The following is a 21,955-nucleotide window of genomic DNA, read 5'->3' as shown; positions in this document are numbered from 1 at the left end:
TTCTGCTGGACCACAGATAGCATTTCCCAATGGGAAAGAAGTTGTAAACACAATTAGCAGCCCTTAATTTAGGAAGCAGCATACGTTTTATTTTGCTTGTATTTGTATAGTCTTATAGAAAATGCTTTTAAGTCTCACTGTAGTCGGTTGTTGTTTTAATATTAGTTCAGTACATTTATTTGTGCATATGAACTAGGCAGCACGTATATGGGCCACTATAAAAATAATCACATTTGGAAAGAGTGAAAATATTCCATGGTTTATTCTCTTCCTTGTAACTTCCTTAAAAAACCCCAGCAAACAAAAAGTACCTTTGCAGAGGAGTTTGAAACTCTGGTTTAAAATGCCTTCCATTCAAGTTTTTTTCAAGGGAAGACTGGGCTGGTTTTTTTTTTATTTTAAACAAAATGTACTTTCTTTAAGACTAAAATGTCTTAAGCACCAGCATACTGCTCTACCTTGTTTCTGCTAAATGGGATTATAAGGGATTTAATTCTGTGAGAATTTCTGTGTTGCAGGGGGTGACTTTTTACAGTGTGCTAGAGTGAGCGGTATGTGACACTCTCCTCTGGTTCCCATCACATCCCTGTGCCCTGACCTAGGTTTTCCCTCGGTGCCAATACATGAGCATTCCAGGGAATTTTGGATCGGGGGGATGGGAGAGCAAGAAGGTGGGTCAGCAATAAAAAGCCTGACTTGAACACTAGGTGATTAGAAGCAAATTGTATTGATTTTTCTTTGCAGGTCTGATGGTTTTGAAAGCCACTTGCTGTGCAGCTTTAAGCCTCTTCTGCCATATGTGCAGTCAGTAAATGTTAGCGACTCGGCCAGCACCACTCACACTGATCCACCATGCCTTGGAGCACCTTGAAATACACTGCAACCTTCAGGGCTGCTCCAGCTAAAAAGTTAAGCAGGTGCTTAAGTACTTGGGTGGATCGGAGACTTACAGGCACTGTTAGCTCCTGTCTGAGAGCAAATGCCATCCTTGCTTTTTTTAGCAAAATACTGTCCCTGCCTTCTTTTTCTTCCCAGTTTCATCATTCTCTTTCTGGCTTTTTCCAAGCTAAGTGATTTTTCTGGCATGGTGAAAACACTGCACGTAGTAAGAACCACAACTTGAAATGGAGTATATAAATAGAGAGGGAGAGTAGCTGTTCGGATTGCCATGGAGCATAGGGAGCAGACTTCGGGACTTTTGGAGAACCAGCTAGATTGCTACATATTTACTTATCTTTTGTATTTTTTTAAAGAGAATTTTGAAATTCTTGGTGATATTAAGGAGATTTAGGTGCAGAATTTGAATCTTGTGTAAGTTATCATTTATCATTGCTACCCTTAATTTATCACAAAGAGAAAGATGCCGAGTTCTTGAACAGTATCTCTGCAGGTAGGAGGTGTATAAAATTTGTTACTGTATCTCCTTTTCTTTCTTCCCATCCCAGTTTTGGGAATTCCTTCTCTGCATACTCATTTCATACATTTTTTTGGCTCATACACAGTTAATTCTTTTTCATTTATCTTTCTTTTTTCCCTGTTCTCCCTTTCCTTCCTTCCCTGACTCCCTTTGCATCCCTTGTAGCTCTAGAGAACTGGCTTGTTTATTGCTGAGAGTGTGGTTGATGCCAAGAAATCCTGACTCCTGGTGCATTATCGCGGGGCTGTGACGCAGGGCAGGATCACGTTCCAGATCTAGGTCTTGTTTATTTTGGATCCTGCTCACACTGTGGAGCAGCAACTAGGACTTGACTTCTCGCACTGCTCCGTCGGCTCCATCTTCTGCAGGCTGGGATCCTGCCGTCTCCTCACGTTTGCCTGCCCGTTCCTCTCTCCCTGTGCTCCAAACCTCAGGGGAGCAGAGGGCTGGGAAGGGAGCTGAGGGTTTCCTCAGCATGAAAAAGCTATACTGGACAGATCAGCTGGTCCTTTTGCATTAGAAACTGTGACTGGAGAGTAATTTTTTTTGTTGTGTTTTGGGGGTTTTTTTCCCCCGTAAGTTGTTTGGATTGCCTTTTTGTGAAAGGAGGAATTGGTCTAGGAATTGATAATGTTGGTTTGCAGATTTGGAGGTCCCCTGCCGCTGTGACGTGCAGTCCTGATTCATGTTCATTTCTCATTTCACAATTCAGCATGGAGGTTTTTCTCTCTTTTTTTTCCCATTTTGTTTTTCTCTCCCCACCTATTTTTCTTTTTTGCTCTGCATATTGCTTGCCTTGTGCAACAGATGTGAGGAACTGATCCCACTTCTATTGAAGTCAATAGCCAAATTCCTATCGACTTCACTGACAGCGAGAGCAAGCCTCTGTCTAGGGAGTGAGGATTAGAGCTAAGTAGGAGTAAGTAAAGTACAATAAAATCAGAATATCCTACTTACTGCTTAATGCCATGAATTCTGTTTTGAAGAATTTCTGTTTTGAATCCCATGGCTTTTTACGCTAGTGAATGCCAAGAGCTGAATTCATGGGGGTGGGGAAGAGGAGGAGCTGACAAGCATAAGAGGGTTTTGGTTTCTAGAGTTAGGAGGGACATTGGTAGAAAGGAATGACAAACAGTCCGTGATTCCTTCATGACCCTGAGGTAAAAGGACTTCGGCTGATGGATGAGGGGCTTGGTTTGGCAGACAGGCTGCGCTGGATCCACTTTTGACTGTGTCAACCAAGTGTCACCATCTAAATCTGGAATGCTGTTGTGTATTATGGGAATATAAATAAACCTAAAAAAAGGCTCAGGAAGGGGAAAATAATTGGACAGAATCTTAAAATAAAAAAAAAAAAAAGGAAAAAAAAAAAGATCGCCCCCTTCCTGTCCCATTCTAAACATGTGGCTAAAATAAAAATAATATGAAAACCCGATAAGAAAACCCCCAAACCCCCAACAAACAAACATAGGCTGAGAGACGGGGAAAATGGCTACTTTCTAGATGTTTTCCTGCAGGACCAGCCTTCCCAAAGGCATCCAGATCTGCTCCCAGCTGACGGTGGTGAGCCGTGGCGGAAGCCGCCTTGCTGCCACGCAGTCCCTTCTTTGGGATGGGGGAGCTGCCTGTCCCCGTGGCTGTGGGTTCCCTTCTGCCACCTGGGGTGTGGTGACACGTGAGGGGGTGTGTGGACTTGGACCCTGCAGATAGCAGCACGGCCTTTAGCACTGCTGCCTGCCGGGGCCCCACAAGGAAGAATAGGCTGTTATCCTGGCAGGGCAATATTATCCACGTTTTACAAGCAGGAAGGCTGAGGCGAGGGGTTTATTTTTGCATGACTCATTCAGGATGGCCTGGGAGCTTGTGGCGGACATGGAAATTCGATGTCTCACAGAGCCCCAATCCTGTGTTGCCTCTCCCTGTCCTGCTGAGCTCGTGGGCTGGCACCACGTACCAGCCAGGGATGCTTCTCTGCCTGGGAACGCGCTGCTGGCACGAGTCTTGGGCAGCGCGTGAGGTGCGGCTTCGTGGCAGAGGGGTGTTGGGGGCTGCAGATTTTGGGGAGCAACCCAGCACTGCCAGGAAGCGTGGGGGCAGAGAAGCAAGCCCCCTTTTTAGGGTCGTGAACCCAGGTAGACGTGGCATGTGGATTTTGCTGCACTGCTTCCTTGTGTCACCGCTCTGCCAGAACGCTTTCTTCGCTAGCTTTTCCTTTCTTTTTCCCTTCGCTCTCTCTTTTGGCCAGGATTTTAACATATATCACAGGCTGGTAGGCTAAGAGCCTGGGACTTTCCCTCACCACACTCAAAGTCTTTGATCTTTTGCTTTGGAGGTAACATCAAAAGAATGGCTGAGAAAGACAGCCAGTGCTGTGAAGTTCAACGTTCAAGTTAATAGCTTGACTGAAGGTTGTGCAGCATTGCTGGAGCCGGAGTAAACAGAGGCGGGTGCACACATTTCCCTGGAAATGGACCCTAGTGCTGCAGAAGGGCTTCATTTGCATTCACAATTAATCTAGGTCCTAATGAAGGGCAGCCTTGGCATTTTATTTTGTTAGGTTTTTCTTCTTTTTCTTTTTTAATTCCTCCTGCATGGGGAAAGCAGCGGGCTGGCTGGCTGGGGAGCAGTTACTTGGTACCAGCTCTGGCAGTGGTCTCTTCCACACCCTTGCAGCCCTGTCCCTGCAGCTGTCTTGCTTTGTCATTTTTGGGTTTTCTTCATTTTCAAAATGATTTAGCTGAAGTCTGTTGGCAAACAATTGCCTTCCCCCTTATTTTAGTAAAAATTAAGATCATTAAATTTCTAACCATTCCCTGCCTAAGCATACAGTAGATAGTATGGACTTCTCCAGATTTTTTAAAATTCACTTCTGTTTGTAATGCTCCTGATGTGTGTGGGCGAATGACTGCACCATCCATTTTTCCATTGCCATCTTCTCTATTCTCTGTGTGTCTGGGGAGGTTGCTTTGATTTTGTTTTTGTGTTTGTTTTTTTTTTTTTTTGCACTGCAATAAGGTAGGGAATTTTGTATGATTTTGCATGGCTTGGGGTATGAGGTACAGCACAATATAGCCACAAATAGTTGCTAATTTGGCCATGGTGGTGATCATATTGTAATCAGAGTTTCTAAGGGACAAAAGACTGAAAACTCCAGTAACTTCCCTGAGGTTCTTGACACTTGTGGACGGATTGGCCTGATGTATTATATTTACAAGTTTAAAGCATCGTTATGCAGGACTGATAGGGTATGTGTTTGTCTGCTGTGTATTTTGGTGTGTACGTATGTGGAATGATTGATGTGAGTGTTAACTCTGTAGTAAAGTAAAACCAAAGGACTCTGTTTTTTTTTTTCAAACACATTTATATGAGAGGTGCACCATGGGTACTGTCAGTCCCCAGACAGAGGAGTATTCTTCTTCTTCCTGGAACAAAATAAGGGACTTAGACAAGGAGAAGAGTTAATGGCCTTAATAAACGGAGAGAGGAGATTTAAAATTACTTTGAGAATAAAAGCACTTTCTGATATGACTCAAAGTTCTCTAAGTTTACTTCTAAAATGAAAAAGTATTAGTCACATATTATTTGCAAATTTTTGACCCCTTGAACAGAGCTTCAGTGTGGGTCTTAAATCACTCACCAGTGCAAGGGATGGGATTCACAAAGGAGCAAAGCCAATCAGGCACCCAGGTCCGTATGGCTTCTTGGAAAAATCCTGACCTGAATACTTTGCCCTGTTGAGTGAATTAACTGCTCTGAAGTGTGTGGGAGTTCAGGCCATTCGTGCCCTCTCGAGGAAATGTGGAATGCTCGGGCGGGTAATGACCCCACTGGATGAGACCACAGGGCTCTTTCTACAGGGACACTGAGGCGTGTTAATTTTTGAGCCAATTATCATTCAGAAGCGATGGCAAAACATCCAGCTCCACAGAATGACAGCCTGAAGCAGGTCTTGCAGGAGCTGCCAATCTTTTCCTGGACCAATGGAAAGAGGTGGTGGATGATTGCATTGAGCTCCTGCATTTTTCTTTTGCTGTTCTCCTGCTTGCTGGAGAAATAATTCTTTTTCCTTCTTTTTTTTTTTTTTTTTTTTTTTTTCCATTTTCTTTATAAATACAACTTTTTATTCTGATTAAACCCATACTCAGTCAGAGTAATTTTTCTACAATACTTGGGCTACCCCTGACAGCCTCACTGGAAATCAAGGGGAGGGATCACCCAGGGAATGGGGAGGGCAGGGCAGTTTGCATTCCCTCTGTCCTTCAGGTAACATCCTACAGACCAGCATGTTGCAAATCCCCGTGTTGCTTGGGGGCAGGAGGAAAGGAATAATAATTTTCGGTAGATTAGCGGCTATTGTATCATCGCACGTTGCTTAATAAGCCTGATGTTACGTGTGAGAGGTAAGCTCCTTAGTGGGAGCAGGGTGCACTGTAATGACCTTTCGTGTGCGGGTCTGTGGAGATGAAAGTTCCCTCCTGAGGTTATGGGGTTGGCTGTGCAGCATGCAGAAACGCTGACTTCAACTTACTGTCCTGTGCAGATGCTCTCAAGTCTATTAATGCTCTCAAAAAATCTGTTTAGGAACCTGGTTTTTCTTCCTCTGATTCCACCTAGGATAAATTTGACTTGGAAATAGAACAGAAATGCTGTGTCGTGATTTTTAAAATAAATAAATAAGCGATTGCTATGAAAGGGAGCTCATTGATCCTTAGTCGCTTCATTTATAATTACCCACATATGGAGTCATCCTACCTCATCTTTAAAAAACAAACCTGCCTCTCAGAACCCCACTAGACAGCTAATGTGGCTTCTTGTGTCCCTCCCCGCCCTGCTCTCCTCAACCTCGAATACTTATAAAATATAAGCGTCCACAATGAGATTATAAAATGTTGTAAGACTGGAGCCTTTGCTTTCCCGGCTGTTCAGTAAATACGCTGTGTCTCTTGGATGTGCCCTGAGGCTCAGAAACCCGAGGCCTGCCCACATCGTGAGTTCTACTTTCCTCCTTGCAAAGTGCCTCTGGCTACTGGAGCTGTCGATGCAGCCCCTTCCACCCCCCTCCCTGCTAAGAAAAAGCTTTTTTTTTTTTCCCTTTTTTCTTAAGACAGCTGTACAGCTGTAACAAACCTCGAATAGCTACTGGGGTTTTTTTATCAGTTGCAGGTAAGGCTAAAACCTAAAGTATTCATTTGGCACTTGTGGGTCCAGGGCACTTGGCACAGGCATGTGAAGGCTCCGGTGCTGCCAGTTTGGCTGTGGTTCTCCCCATGGAGCCATGAGGGATTGGTGTGTTCCCCCACCCTTGTCCTGAGCTTCTGTGGGGATCACCCCATCCCCTTGGTGTCTGAGCTGCTGCCCTAGGTCCAGGGTTGCGCCCTTGGCTTCCAGAGAGCATCCCATAGAGCATCCCATAGGTGAGTGCTCTGTTGCAGTGGCTCCTGAGTGGTTTGGGGCTCGGCTGCCATCCTAGAGCCCTTCCTGGGAAGTCCTGCCCTTCCCTCCTGCACAGGCTCGCTGCACCCCTGGCTCTCACCCTCCTGCAAAGGCACAGAGTGAGCTGGTGCCCAGCTGCCAGGAATTAGTAGCAAATGGGCATCCCTGTGCCAGCTTTGGCAGGGTGAGTAGCTCTGCATCCCTCTTTTGCCGTGGTGTGTGGGGTTTTGCAGGCGTTCCCTAGCCCAGGGGCTGCACCTCTCCTCCCCTCTCCTGGGCAGCCCTGACATTCGCATCCCTCCCTTCCCGTGGCTGAGCAGGAATGTGACAATCGTGGGGAGAGCTCCCACAGGAAGCAGAGCATTTGCTGATTGTATCAGGGTGCACCGTTGAAGCTATTCTGTATTTAATTCTGTATGAACCTGATTTACCATCCTTGGAGGAGATTTTGCTCCCACTGCAAAGTCAAATACATCTTTCTGCTCAGCCCTCTGACTCCTTTACATGGAAGTTGTTTTTCTACTACCTGCTAAGTTATTTTAATTTATTTTTGCATATTAATATTGAGAGAGAGCAAATGTATATGCACGAACCAGCTTAAAAAACACTCAGCGTTTCCAAATCGTGGTCCTTTAACTAAATAAATACAAAAGTTGCCTTGCAGGCCAGCCAGTTCAAAATCCCTGCACTATATTTAGCAACAAGAGCAACATTTTCGGCTATTTACAGATTTATACGCTCAGGGCTGCTCTGATGACTCCTTTGTTTCAGCTTTGGGGCTGTGGCATGAAAGTGTGACAGATGCAGATGTGGGAGCGCGGGCGTGTGGTGTCTGCGGGCTGCGCTCCCCGCGGCCATGAGTTGGGTGTTCGCTGCTGGATGGCGCGGCACAGCCACCCTCACCTCTCCAAAACAAACCTCTTCCACAACCACAAGAATTTGGCACATGGGGCAGAGTCCCTCCAGGACATGAGCTATTGCAGAGCTGCTGGTGCCACTGTTTCTACATGAATTTTTTTTAAATTCCAATTTTTTTTTTAAATTTTGTTTTTTACTTCCCCTCCTGCTTCTCTTCCACCCACACTTGGAGGGGAAGAATGCAGGCTCATGCATGTTGCATTTTTCCCTGTGCAGCAGAAATTTTTTTTTTTTTCTATAGATTCATGGATGAATGTATGGTTTCAATTTGATGTTCAAAAAAAAAGAGCATTTTCCTTTCTTTTTTCTAGTTTGTTAAAGCTGAAAGGATTATTTCATATGAGTTCACATTATTTGATTTTTGTTTCTACTCTTTTCAGCTCAGGGAGTGGATATGGCAGTGTAGTTTTTTGACTGAGGAAAGTTTTTCTCTCTGAACAAACAAAAAGCCCACATTTCTTCAAAACTTCTCGTAGTGTCTTTTGTGCGTCTTAAGTCTGCAAACTATGTCAGTTCAACAAAAGTTGCTTATATTTAATATATAACCAAAAGTTACTTGAAAAGTCAGCCTGACTTTCTAAAAACATGACACGATTTCTTTGGGCTTTGCAGGAATTTGGCTTATTTTCATTGGGGGTGCCCTTTAAATGGGGGAAAAGTAATGCATAATGGTGTCAATTCTGGGCCATATTTGTTTTAACATCTTTTTTGTCTGCATCTCTATTAAGAAAAAACAACATTTTATGTGTTCTTGAGGAAGAGTTTGTGTGGCTGATGATTCAACTAAGAATATTTTTAAAAATACTTCTTTTAAATACCTAAATGTATATTGCATTGTTTTGGTGGTGCTGGAGGAAACCAGAAAATAAATACACGGGGTGGCTGCCCAGGAACAAGAGGTGACAGCACAGATTTAGTGAATACTTCATTTGTTTTATTTTGCTTTCATCCCAAATGATTCACTTAGTCCTCCGCCTAAATATAATTCTTCCCACTTAGCCAGGAGTCATCTTTCCCTCTGGCCAGATGGGGTGTGTTTTCCATGGGTATCTGAAGGCAAACTTTCATCTTTTCCTCTTCTGATGGACGATTGAGACGTCCAGCTTTTATTTGGAAGGAAAATGGGTGCAGCAGTCTTGCTGTCCCCAGGACCTAGTGCCATCAGAGAAGCAAAAAGGGGGATTATTGATAGGGGTTCCAAATCCTGGGAAGGGAACGTTTCTTTCCCGGCTCTCTAGGAGGGATTTGGAAAGAGCCATAATCCTGGGTTAGGAATAATTTATTACAGCAAGATGATACTTGAGTGGCAGGGGATTCTGGCAGAGGCAGCAAGAGGGTTTTATTCAGAGGAGTAGCTGGTCTCGCAGAAGGTCAGGCTGACACAAATCCTACCCCAGCCCACAAGTGTTGTTTCTCAGCCAGCACAATTAGCTGAGGGGACTCTGTACCTCTTTTTACATCTTTCAAAGACATCTCCACACAACTGAGCTAAAAGATTATGGCAAGGAATGTGGACCAGGACATGATGCAGTGCAAAGTTTTTTTCTAAGGCAGGCCTTTCTGAAAAATAAAATAACCTCAACAGCAACATTCCCAGTTTCTCCTAGGAGGTCAGAATATTGCTGGTTCCAGTCTTATCTCCAGCACTTTTTTCCTGAGGTTGCCTTAAGGTTACATTTTAGTGTTAACTTTAAAAAAAAGAAAAAAAAAAAAAAAAAAAAAAAAAAGACAAAAGTTTCCACCCCTAGGGAAAGAGAATTATGCAAGTACTTCGTTTTCTTGAGGGCCTGAAACCCTTGGAGCCATCTATTCTGCAGTTACCTCTTGTTTCATTGAGGGCCCAATCACACATGGAAACCACAAGGGAGGCGACAGGAAATTTGGTATGAAATTTTGCTGGGTTTACTAGAGAGTGGCTCCCAGCAGTTCACTCAGAATTGCTACATCGACAGGAATTTCTGTGGTAGTGATTAGAGTCATGAGTTTCACTTACCCAACAGTGGAAGAAAGTATGACTCTTTTGGTAAAACCCTCTTAGGCCATGTTACAATAATGAGCAAACTGCTAAATTCTCCTGTAGCACCTTTTTGCTCAGGATTCTCACCCACCCGTGCCACACATTCACAGGTACTCCACAAGATCTGAGATGAGAATTTGGATCAAAGAGTGAAGAAACTCCCCCCAACAAAGATCATTTAGGAAGCCCCTTTGGAGGGGGACTTGTCTTGCAGAGCATCCTTTTACTGTCATGCCTTTGTCATGCCTCTGCTGGCTTTTGTTAGCTGGAGGTGCCAATCACTTTATAAATCAACCCTTTTTTGGCTGAAAGAGGGCAGGTCTAGATTAGCTATTAGGAAGAAATTCTTTCCTGTGAGGCTGGTGAGGGACTGGCACAGGTTGCCCAGAGAAATGGTGCATGCCCCATCCAAGGTCAGGTTGGATGGAGCTCTGAGCAGCCTGATCTCAGTGTCCCTGCTCATGGCAGGAATGTTTGAGCTTTGGATGATCTTCAAGGTCCCTTCCAACTCAAACCATTCCATGATTCTATGACTGATACAGGACAGAGTTGTACAAAGATAGGTCTCTTTATGTCTGGGGTTTTTTTTTACCTTCACACAAATACATGCAATGGAAAATGGCACTAGTTCAGCATCATGGGCATGTAGAGATGAACTTCCTGATGGGCTTCACTACCAGGGTACTGAAGGAGCCTGGTTGATGCTTCCCATAATTAGGAAACATGTAGCTCCCATTCCAGACTCCAAGTGGTGGAAGTGAAGGGAAAGATGGGGGCAGGTTTGGAGGGCTCCCTTTGCTCCTTGCACAACTGTGCTGTCCTGTGCTACAGATCCATGTGTGGTGAGTGGGGAGCAGGACAGGACAGACATGTTCTGCATCGTTAAAGCAGAAGCAAGCTTCATGACCACTGAGCACCGTTGTGTTGTAGGGTTTTTCTTCTTGCTTTTCCTCTAAAAAATTTTTTTAAGTAGTTTCAAAACTTAAAGTTATAGCCCCTCCTTTACAAATAGAGCTATGCTTTTACCAGAGTTGAAAAGTTTTAAGGGAGGCAGGGTTCCCCTGGAGCAGACCTTTTGTTAGAATGGAGGTAGTTCAGTGCCATGATCTCTGTCTCTAACATGCTGTCAGATATCTTCACTGTCTTAATTTAAAGGGGAGGAAAGGAATTATATTTTATAGACCATAAAATGCATTCTTGGACTTCATGCAAACACTAGTTACCAATTGTTCTCTCACTCTCTGGGAGGTTGCCAGGATGAGAAATTGTGTGCCCGTACATCAAATTGTTCGGTGAATCTTGGAGGCTGGTTAAACTTTGAGTCCAAGCAAGATGTACTTACAGAAAGACTTTCTTGAGATTTTATGACTGTCCCATTCTTTATCTAATGGAAACTCTATGCTTAAGTGCAACAGAACATGTTGCAGAGAAAATCTGGGGAAAGTAGCTTAAAAATTAAGTTGGTTTTTTTTTCTGGCTTAAAGTAGATAAAATGCTTGTTCTTGTTCCCTGATTGAAATTACACTTTTATTTGTGCCTGTCTTTTGGAACAGTACTTTGTACACATCTGAATAGTCCTCAGCCAACCTACTGGTTTGTGCAGCGAGGATTGTGGGGTCTTTCAAATTAAATGTGAAAAAAGTAATGGTGCTTTCCCAAGCCCCACCCAAGATTGAGAAATATAGCCTGCAGTTACTTTGCAGAGATACCATGTGAACGGCAGAAAGTAATGCTGTGCTTCTATGTCACATGAACACTCTTCCTCTTGTAAAGCTAAACAAATTATTTTAAATTCCTGCAGTAGCTGATTAGCCTTTACTTTACTTCTTCATGCTCGGTGTCACTATCCTGGAGCTCAGCTGTAGGCTACCAACCTTGCCTTCAGTAGAAGCAAAAAAGCTGTCTTACTTCAGTATTTCAGTAGAACTGATGTCAAGAATGCCTTTCATCCATGTCAGAATGAGCAAATAATTATCTGCATTTGCTTGAACTTTCATAGGCAATAATTTTTGAGGAAGCTTCTGGTTATTCTCTTTAACTCTCTCCCACGGCAGCCTCCTCTGCACCCTTATCACTGTGTACAGAAAACCTGTGCAAGTGGGGGTGATGCCTGGCAATAGGAATGGGATGGAGCTGTTCCATTGCATTTCCTCTGGGATGCAGGAAAAGAGCTGCGCGTGCTCTTCTGGGATGGAGGAGAAGAGCCTGGAGATTAGGTCAGGAGAAAGCACAGGATCTTGTCTTTCTGGGACGTTCCCACATCTCCAGTCAGGCGAACTGCAGTTGATGAGGCGCCTGTGGGGCTCAAGATGTTGCTTTGTGCCTTACCCCACTCCAAAAAGGGCATCCTCTTCGCCCATTACGTTAGTTTGCTCTGTGCCTTCAGTTGAGACAGTTCCAGATTCCCAGGGTTTCCGCTTCCAGGCATCCCTCCTTTGAGATAATCTTGGGCTGTTTAATCACTAACACATTTCTCTAACTCTCAGCCAGTGGAGGACTCAGCTGTCTCATTTTTCTGCCCTAGCAGCACCTCAGCAATGTGACAAAGGCACAGGCGAAATACTGAAATGGGCAAGTCAAGGTCCCGGTGTCAGGGACTCCTGGGTATTACTGGAAAGGAAGGAGACAAGGTCACTTAAATTCTCAGTAATGGGAAAATTAAAGGACATTTTAGATTTTGAAGAGGACTTAATGCCTTATGTGCATGTGTCAGTTCAGGTACCTAACATCAGTTCCTGGGTTTTTTGCCACTCTTCCCCTATTTATGTATTTTACTTAATAATTTATTTTTGCGATGTTGCAATAATTTAAAGGATGACGTTAGTTAAAAAAAAAAATAGTGGAGATATATGATAAATACTTCCATGTTTTAAAATTTTATGCTTTAATTTCTTGAATGCTCTGGGGAAATCTTTTGTGTGGAAAGGATTGGTCTCATTGAAATCAACCTTGCTGCTTTTGTTTTGAGCAGCTCCCCTGTGCCTCGTGGTGGTGCATTACATATTCTGTAGAAGGACTCAGCATCGTGGGTGGTGTCTATTACTTCTCATACAAAAATTCCAGACATTGCAGATCTGCAAGGAATAGGAGGCCTTTTTAAAGTTCCTTCAACAGCTTCCTTCAGTTATTGAAAATAAATCCTTCAGATTTTGCTCTCACACCACACACCTCTACAAACAGTGATAACTGAAGACCAGAAATAGGAGTTTGAGGTAAATTAAGCAATGGAGAAGAAGCTGGGGGTCTACATTTAAATCTTTAGAGGCTTTGCTTCTGATGTAAGTGGGGACACTAGTAGGTGACAGACCTTTCTTTGTAGGTACCAAGATGAGTATCCTCTTGCAACTATTTTTTTTGTCTGTAGAGAGCAATTATGGGGTTGTTAATCTTTGTTCCTATCAGCTTCCCCATAAATGTCAGCTCTCCCCTCAGCCCTGTGATCTCCTGTGTTGCTGCTGGATTATATCTGGTTAAAATTTGTCTAGATGCTCCCTCCCAGAAGAACTTCTAGCTAAATATTGGAGAAACTCCTGACCTTCAAGTTGACATCCAGGTGTGTACTTCCACGTGATTCTGTGATGCTGGCCAAGGGAGAGACTAACAGCACAACTAGGATCAGGAATATTTCTATTTGAGATCCAGGGAGAAAGTGCAGGCTTTGGAGGTGTGGTCCAATGGTTAGGGGAGGTACTGGAGACCAGTAGCATCAATCTGACTCCAGGAGCCCTTCTCCTGCTTGTTTCAGTTCCTGGGAGCTAATAAGCTCCAGCTGCAGGAAACCTGAGCTGGAAAGCATTGTGCAGCTTTCCCTCTGTTTAAAAATATGGCTTTTTTTTTTCTTACTGCATTTATGTTTTTGTATGTTGTAGAACATCACTTGTAGGGCAATCTAGCAGTGAAAACAATAGTGTGACAAGGGGACAGGTCCAGGTTGGACACCGGTGCAGGAAACACCTGTGAGCTTAGTGCCATCCTTTCCTTCGTGGCTGCACCGCTTCGAGCCCAGCCCCGGCCTGTGGGGCAGCTGCTGGCCCTGAGTAAGAGTTTCCAGCAAACTCCTCTAGTGCTGGATATGAAGTTCAGCTGCCTTTGACCAACTCCGCTGTGAAAACTTGGGAAAGATGTTTGTTTGCCCAGCCAGTACTCAGGAAGGTGGCTGCTTTGGGGGGTGGCTATGCAGAGCTGCTCCCGGCAGGTCTGTGCTTTGCAGGACCCTCTGGTTGTAGATGGGAGGTGTGGATGTGTAGGGAGGTTCTTGGGGTTTTTTTTGTTCCTTTCTACAGAAAAAAAATCTGGGCCATTCAAATAATTTGCCTTTTCCCTTGTGCTGACAATTTAACAGCCTTTTTAAAAGCTTTGGTTTCTCTCAAGTACGCTCGCCCCATACTTGTTTTAATTCTTGTGTGGAGGCCTGGAGCTTAACAATTATTTTGCTTAAGCTCTCTGAGACTTGCCATAAAACTTTTTTTTATTTTTTTTTAAACACACACATGCTAATGATCCCCATCAGATCATATTGTTAAACAGGGAATAAAGTACTTGCACCACGATGACATTATTTAAAAAAAATGTTAAAAGCAGGCCAGCAGAGCCCATTTCAACAGTTTTGTTCTGAAATAATTTGCACAGATTTGTTAGAGTTAATTTGTTGAAAAGTTCAGTGTTTGTACAGGCAAGTCCTGATTTTCACACTGAGACACAAGAAGCAGGAGAGGAGTGAGTGGGTGTCCAGCATTTCCAGGAGCAGGATGGTGGGAATTTCCTTCCCTCTTACCCTTCTCCCCCCTCCCAGCTGCCCAGTGCAGAAATGTAAAAGCAGTGTCAGAAGGCTGAGAAAGTCAGCTTTGGAGTTTTGTGGACTCCCTGCAAATCAGAGGAACTGTCTGGCTCAAACCTGCATTTAGGGCCAAGAGAAGAGGATTTCCTGCTATTTAGTTGCTCGAGGAAGGAAAGGATTTACCTCTCTGCTGTAGCAGGACTTCATTTTTCTCCTTTTTAATAAGAATACCATAGCGTAGGGCAGCAGTAGTAAACCTGCGAGAGCAATCATGGCTCTCCCTCCTGTTCCCCGTGGTGATGCAACTCCCCCCATGCCCAAGCATCCTCCTGTCGCAGCTCCCAGCCCCAGCAAGGGCTTGGCATGTCCCTCCAGTGGGAAAGAGAGAGTTGTGGAGGGGGCGGCTGCTGCGACGTCGCTCCCTGGGCCGGCTGCCGCGCTCGGCCGCCATCTGGATCCAGTTAGCTCTCTCGGCAGTAGGGCTGAGTCTCATTTCCTCCAACCAGTAATGTTATATAGGCAGTGATCCTGTTCTGCCCTAACATAATTGAAAATTATGTGTATTGTAGACTCGCAGCGCTGAAATGTAGACTTGTAAAAATCTGTGGCTCAGGTAGCCTGTGGAGATTGAATTTGGCACACAATGAAGCTTTTATGTAAAGTAAGAATTATAAGCCACCACATCAATATTGTGTTACAGGCATGACAATTCTTGGATGAGGAGGCCTTGAGTCAGGCTCGTCACCTTAAACAATGCTAATATTTCATACTTTATCAACAGGGCTGGCATTTTGAATCCAGCAAATTGGACTTTTTTGCTTTTGCAAACATCCTGCCGTTGAAGCTGTGGGTTCACTAGCTTGATATGGGCATTGGCTGTGGACTCTGGCTCCCTCTGCTTATCTGACAGACAGAACATCTTGCCCTTGGCGGGGCTGGGAGGCTGCTCTGGATCCTGGCCACTTGGTAGAGCTCATGGAAGTTGCTTTATCAACCCTTGTGCGTTACTGCTTTCCCTTGGGCCCAGTTATTTGATTTTATTTTGTCTCCCACTGGTGTATTATCCACTGGTAGAAATGGAAGCTGTCCATGTCTGTGCTTGTGTGCAAAACTGAGCCCTCTGGGTTTGGACTGTTCCTGCTAGGCTTCATGTGCATATCCAAGAGAAGCTGTTTGTGCTTTAGCCTTTGCACTGTAAGACTTCCTGGATCCTCTTTGCCAGGAGTGGGTAAGAGAAGGGCTTTACTGAGAGTCCAGACTAAGGGTTTTAAAAGGAGAAAAACAAAGTGTAACAGTAAGATCTTCTGAAACGTTCATCTTGCCCTTAGGTCAGCCTGGTGTAGGAGCTGAAAGTATGTGCTGAAGGCACAGGCTGTTGTGGGATAGAGGTGGAGTGGGAGCAACCATGCCTTCTTGCTCTGTTTCTTCTAATGGAATTTATTGCTAGTAAAAACCAGCAGAACTGACAGTCCTGAAGGCTTTGTAATCCCTGCAATAATTACTGACTGGATGGGGTCTGCTGTGAGCTCACCCCTGCTGCTTGTCAATGCCTCTGTCTGCCCTTGGGGCAGTCTCAGAGAAGCCCACGTGTTTCATGGCCTATGTTTTAGGACAGCTGCTGCCCTGAGCTCCTTACAGGTTGTTGTGGTTATAGGGATATTCCAGGGTTGCTTGTGACTGTGGAATGGTCATGGAAAAATGAAGGTGGTGGGTTTATTTTTGTGGCTAATGGCTTGGTGGCTGTTCCCTGAAAAGCCACTGTTGGAGCTGTCATGTTCTTGTAGGGGCAGCTGTGGCAGTGGTAGCTTCTCGGTCTCCAAAACAGTTGTGGACTTGGAAGCAGAGTCATGCACACATCCTGTGAGGACATTTTCCTTGGAAAAAGGGAAAAATACTTCACTGGTTGTCTGGAAAACCCGAGAAAGCCAGTAGTAGCTGTGACCCATCAGGACCCTTTCTGTAAATTCGTGTGCCCCTCTACATGGTGGTGTTTCGATTGCTGTCTAAGAAAACTGGTGGACTTTTAAAAATGTAGCAGTTGTCTTGTGTAATAGTGCCATCTGCAAATCTGAAATGTATCAGATTTCCCCTCAAGTTAAAAAGCTCTCAGTTGGCTTAGGCTTTGGGTCCAAATTCTGCGCACTCGGGTTGCATTTTTACGCACTTTCTTGAAACCGCAAAGGGCTAGAAAGTTGCTTTAACATCATCTCAACTTTAAAATTTATGTTGTGGTCACATATATTGAAGAGCAGGGATTTGGTGCAAGTGATCAAATATCTGGAGGCTTGCAATCGAGTTGTAAGAGTTAGAAATGTTGCTTATGGGTAGTCTAGTTCCGGTTTGTTTGGGTTTTATTTCTTGTTTTTAAGTGCTGAAACATTCTGGTCCACATTGCACAAATCCCAAATGTGAGCATGAATAAAAACAAGACTTCTTGGAACTTGAGGAACTCATATGGGGCACAAATCCAGAGTATGGGTTTGTTTATTTGCATTCCAGTAGCTTGGAAAACTCAGGCCCTCCAAGTGATGGGAACTGATAACACATCCTCCCACTGGCTTCTGCTTTTTGGGCACCTCAGTGCCCAGAGTCTTGCAGCAAACAGGCCTTGCATGTGAGCAAATGTTTTGCATACATGAGCAAATGTGATAGTGATGTGCTGAAAGCATGGAACCAGATCTCCTTCCTTCCTTCGTGGAGATTCAGATGCAGCTTCCGTTGTTCTCCTGGAGTGGCGGGGGCTGTTTGTGCATGGTGGTTCTCCAAGATTACTCTTACTTTAAAAAAAAAAAAAAAAAAAAGGAATGGGTAAACATAACTATTTCTCTAGTGGGTATTTTCTAGGAATAGATCTGTCAGGTCAACCAGAGTCTAGTGCTAAACAGGAGCTTCTGCAGTGGCCTGATCTATGTGGGCAGCTGCTTTTCTTAGTTCTGGGAGGGGGCTGAAGGTATGTGGCCATACACATTTCTTCCAGCATGATACAGGGCTTTTAGAAGTCCCGTATTAGCCTGTATTAATTGGGACAGCACAGCACCATGCAGAGAGAAAAGCTTGGGCTGAAATTATATTTAGATGTATGGCCCAGAAGTTTGTTTGGGATAACTGATTCCTCTATGGGCCTGCTCTTGTTCAGACCAGAGTCGAGCGCTTCTGGTGCAGCGAGCTGAAGCTTTTCTTGCTTTTGAATCAATGTCCCATATGCTGCAGACATGGCACCTGTGTGTGTTCAGCCTGTCTGCTGGTGGCAGTGCCACAGAGAAGTTGTGGCTGTCCCTGAGCCAGGGTTGGCTGGCAGAAGATAAGCAAGAAGAGAATCTATGGTGTCTTCCAGAAATGGTGAAAAGTAGAGAAAAACAGTGCCAAGACCCAGCAGTGCTGGGTCTTTTTGGGGTAGTGCTCTGCCTTTAGGGCTCATACAGCACTGGGGAGTTGGAGCAGTTGACTTGGTGCATTTGTTGAAAGAAGGCTGACAGATGACCCATATAGTAATGAGATCACATTCTTAACTCATGATATGTTTTCCCTCTGCTGACACTGATACCCACCTTTTCCCTTGTCCCATCCTCTCCATGGTTATGCTATTTTGTTTCTTTGTGGGTTTTATTCTACTTCTAGATTTGCTACAATTAGTAAAATTAATGTAATACTGTCTTTGCAATCTGTTTTATTTTCTTTTATTCCTGAACTGTAACAGAGTGGTATGAAATTGTTAGTTCTGCACAGATTTTGTCTCCACAAACATGTAAGGTTGTCTTAATTTTTGTTTCGGTTCCTTGCATAAGTTTTAATTTATACTTTTTTATCCATGTTACCTAAGATTTGTTATTTTTTTTGCCTTTCTTTTCTGAACTCATTTTTCTTTTCCCATTTTTGTTTCCTTCATCCAGTATCTACAGATGAAATGGCCACTGCTTGATGTTCAGGCAGGGAGCCTTCAGAGTAGACAAGCCCTCAAGGATGCTAGGTCTCCATCTCCAGCACACATTGTTGTAAGTAAACACAGAAAGATGTTCTTCCTTTGTTTAAAAAAAAAACGCATTTGACATTAATGGCATTGGTTGTCATCAGTTTTCTTTTACACAGACCAAAGGAGAAACACTTCAAAACAAACAAATCCCTAACAAGCCTGTGGTAAAAGGAGGGAATACTTTTTTTATCACTGGGCTGTTTATGAAATTATCATCCATGTACCTTGCAGGAGACTAGGGAGCCAAAAATGCTCTGAATTTACACACTGCAGAATTATGTAGTGGCAGTGGAGTCCAATCAGGCTGGTTTACACATCTGACAGTGTTGAAGTGAAGAGAGTCAAGAGCCTGTCTGGAAAGCAGTAGAAAAATCAAAACCAAGCCTATTCTATGTCCTTTACCTAAAGAAATCTTTCCTTATTGTAAAATCTTGGATGAGAGTTTGTGAGAGTTGGTCAGCATTTTACCTGGGTGAAGGCTCAAAATAAAGAGCCAAGTTTAACAAAGCACATGTCCCTTTGTGTTGTGATGACTTCTCATTTAGTATAAACAGTGGTATCAAATGTTTACTACTACCTGCAAGATATAAAACTCTCTTTATAATGAGTAGTATTTTAAAAAATAGTATTATTTATTAATTTCTAACTTAAATTTTGAATTCTTGATTAATTTTTTGTGTGCTTCTATTGTGAAAACAGTGTTGAGTTTGCAATGTTCAGTACAAATTTACATGAGAGTGGTTTGGGGGTTTATTTTACTTTCTAAAGTAGCATCCGTAGAGATCTAGGAGGAAATGGTTTGTTTATGTGGTGATTTGCAAGAGAGGTGATATGCAGTGGTCCATCCTCACCCATAGCCAGTGTCAATGCCATTTATTGTTAAGGCACATCTTAGCTCTGACTATTCATCTGGCAAATTTACCTCTGGAGAAGATGGCATGTAGTAGATCAGAATATTTCTTCTGAAGTAATTCATCATCTAGTTTAACATGATTTTTTTTTTTGAAACTTTTTTACAAGCATTGGATGATAAGGTAAATACCAGGAATAGAAACTCTGCTCATTCTTTACTTTTTGCTCTATAGTCTAAAGCTGACATAGCTGGTAGATCATCCAAGGCACACATTGGTTTTGCTAGAAATCTCCAATTATACTAAGCATTTTGAGGAGCTTCTTTTTCCATTGTTGTCTCTTTAAATTGAGAATTGTCAGCCCTTTGCTACAAGTGTCATAGTTCTTTATTTAAAAAGAAAAAAAGATTTCTGATGTTTTAGAATCCATAGCTTCTAAACCATCCCTCAATCCATCAGAGAGCAATTGGAACAAGACTGGTATCTGCCCAGTTGCTATCTAGTGCTGGCTGCTTCACTTTTTCAGAATGACTTTGCTTTTCCTTCCTGTCCACTTGGGCTGTCACTGGAGGAAGAGATCAGAGAAAAGACATGTGGCTGGTTATTCAGAAATCTACAGTCATCAAAACCTGCCATCATCTTACTCTTAATAAGAGATGAACTAGAGAAACTTTCCTATTTTAATTCATTTCTTTTTACTGCTGTGCTAGAGGACTGACAGGGGGTGGGAATGTTCCCAGGGCTCTGGTGTGGTGGAGTGGTGTCAGTCTTGTAGGAAGAGATGGAGGGGGGAGCAAGAGGCTTCTCCTGGATGGTTGCAGCTGGGGAGGGCAGGCTGAGTTTGGTTTGGATCACCTGAGCTTCCCAATGCTGAGCATCCACTGTCCCTAAGCCTCCTGCCCTGCAGGAGAGCGGACACTTACCTTTAAAACCCAAAGCAGCTTATGGTGCTGAGGGGGTTGACTGGGGTCTCAGCTTCCCAGACTCTCTCCAGCCCTTCCACCCAGGTGTGGGTGAGGTGGAGACGAGTGGTCAACAAAATATACAAAAAGGGTTCAAAAATCACAATCATTTTGGAAAATGAAGCGAAACCTGCTTCCAGGGAGGCTGATCTGCTTTGTGTTTTGACCATTTATGGGGTTCTTATGGGTCTCTTTAAAAGCTGTTTCACTCTGCTATTCAATAAAAAGCATATTTACCATAGCAACCACTTAGGCCATGAGGAACATATACTACCTCCGAGATGGAGGCCACCTTCCGAAAGAGCCACAGCTGGCATTTGTAATGTGATCTTTTGTGCTACTTACAATATTGGAGGGAGAGGAGGCGGAGGAGGGAGTGAGGGGGAGATTGGTGGGTTTTTGGGAGGGGGGGAGGTTCTGCAAGGTTTAATGTTTATTTCTAGCAGCAAACTGTTTTGCTTTGTTCTGTTAAAATATATAAATAAGGGGCAGCTTTTCCCACCCTTTTTCCTGGCACCGACCCCAGGCCACATTATTTTGTGGAGTGAAAATGGTCTTATTTTTTGGTAAACAAAGTTAGACAGGGTAATGGTATTCAGGGGAGATGAAGTGGCTGCAGATGCCAGTTGGCCTGGGATGTGTCAGGTATGTCTGGTGTCCCCATTACTGCTGCTGTGCCTGCCCACAGCACCTGGGACCTGGCTGCTCTTGCACAGGGCTCTTCACTCATTTGTGAAAATGCAGTTAATCTTTTTGTGGAACAGTGATGGGTATTTCACATCCTGATGTTTCTGTGCAAGTGTAATGTGTAGGGATAGAAACTGGTTCTCTACCCTGGTTGCTGTGTCTAGTCTATCCATCAAGTGTACCTATGCCAGTTTTTCATCTTCAAATCAGTTGGGCTGCCCTGAAGATCTGTAGGAAAATGCTAACACCTGCAAATCACGTCTTATCTTTCCCCTATCTCTGAAATAAGGATTTGAGGCTAATCTTCATAGCGGGATTACAAAGAGAGAAAGGGAGAGTGTGGGGGGCTTGGGTTTTCCCCCTGCTTTTTTTTTGCCTTTTTTTTACTTTCTTTTTTTTTTCACTTTCTTTTTTCTCCCCCCCCTTTTTTTTCCTTCTCTTTTTAACACTCTTTCTTCTCAGTGCTTGGCTGTGACAGCCACAAGCTCCATGTCAGCCTTTACTCCCAGCTCCGATGAAACTCCCCTTAGGAGTTCAGTGTAATGACTCAAGGCTGTATAACATGGCCGTCTGTAATGTCTTAAGTAAAATCTATTCTGCTCGTCAGCCATCCTCCTTTCAGATTTGTTTAAGAATATTAAGTTAAGACTACAAAAATTGAAGCAAAAGACCAGCATGAATAATTTGGCTGAATTGCTGCCCCCAGTGCCGAGGACTGGGTTAATACTGCTTTTTCATAGTGCTTGAGGGAGTCTGCAAGGCCCTTAATGAGAAACAGAATATTAAACTGAAATTATGTTCAGTAGGTCTTGAGGAAGGTACAGCATGAGGCTCCATTTAAGACCAGTGCATTTATTTACATTTAGGTGCTTCACTTGTCTGGTAAGACTTTCTGCATCTTGCTCTGGCACAGTCATGCTGCT

The 21,955-nt window shown here is 43.7% G+C and overlaps 1 protein-coding gene across 35 annotated transcripts in view; it reads left to right on the top strand.

The window, feature by feature from the left end:
• The window catches only part of TCF7L2 (transcription factor 7 like 2), a 173,574-nt gene that overhangs the window by 43,607 nt on the left and 108,012 nt on the right, over positions 1–21,955 (top strand). For 32 of the 35 annotated variants that reach the window (XR_007205151.1, XR_007205152.1, XR_007205149.1 and 29 more), the window contains exon 4: positions 18,453–18,554. The exons of the other annotated variants lie outside the window; for them this stretch is intronic. Coding sequence is in view for 29 of the 32 variants with exons in the window: in XM_048311435.1 (XP_048167392.1) it covers positions 18,453–18,554 (102 nt within the window). In the remaining 3 variants the exon portion in view is untranslated. The remainder of the gene's footprint in view (positions 1–18,452; positions 18,555–21,955) is intronic. 35 annotated transcript variants of the gene reach the window in all.

Source organism: Corvus hawaiiensis, chromosome 8, assembly GCF_020740725.1.
Source record: "Corvus hawaiiensis isolate bCorHaw1 chromosome 8, bCorHaw1.pri.cur, whole genome shotgun sequence".
NCBI classification, from domain to species: Eukaryota; Metazoa; Chordata; class Aves; order Passeriformes; family Corvidae; genus Corvus; species Corvus hawaiiensis.
The sequence above is the reverse complement of the archived record's forward strand: the minus strand, read 5'-3'. Positions and strand labels throughout refer to the sequence as shown.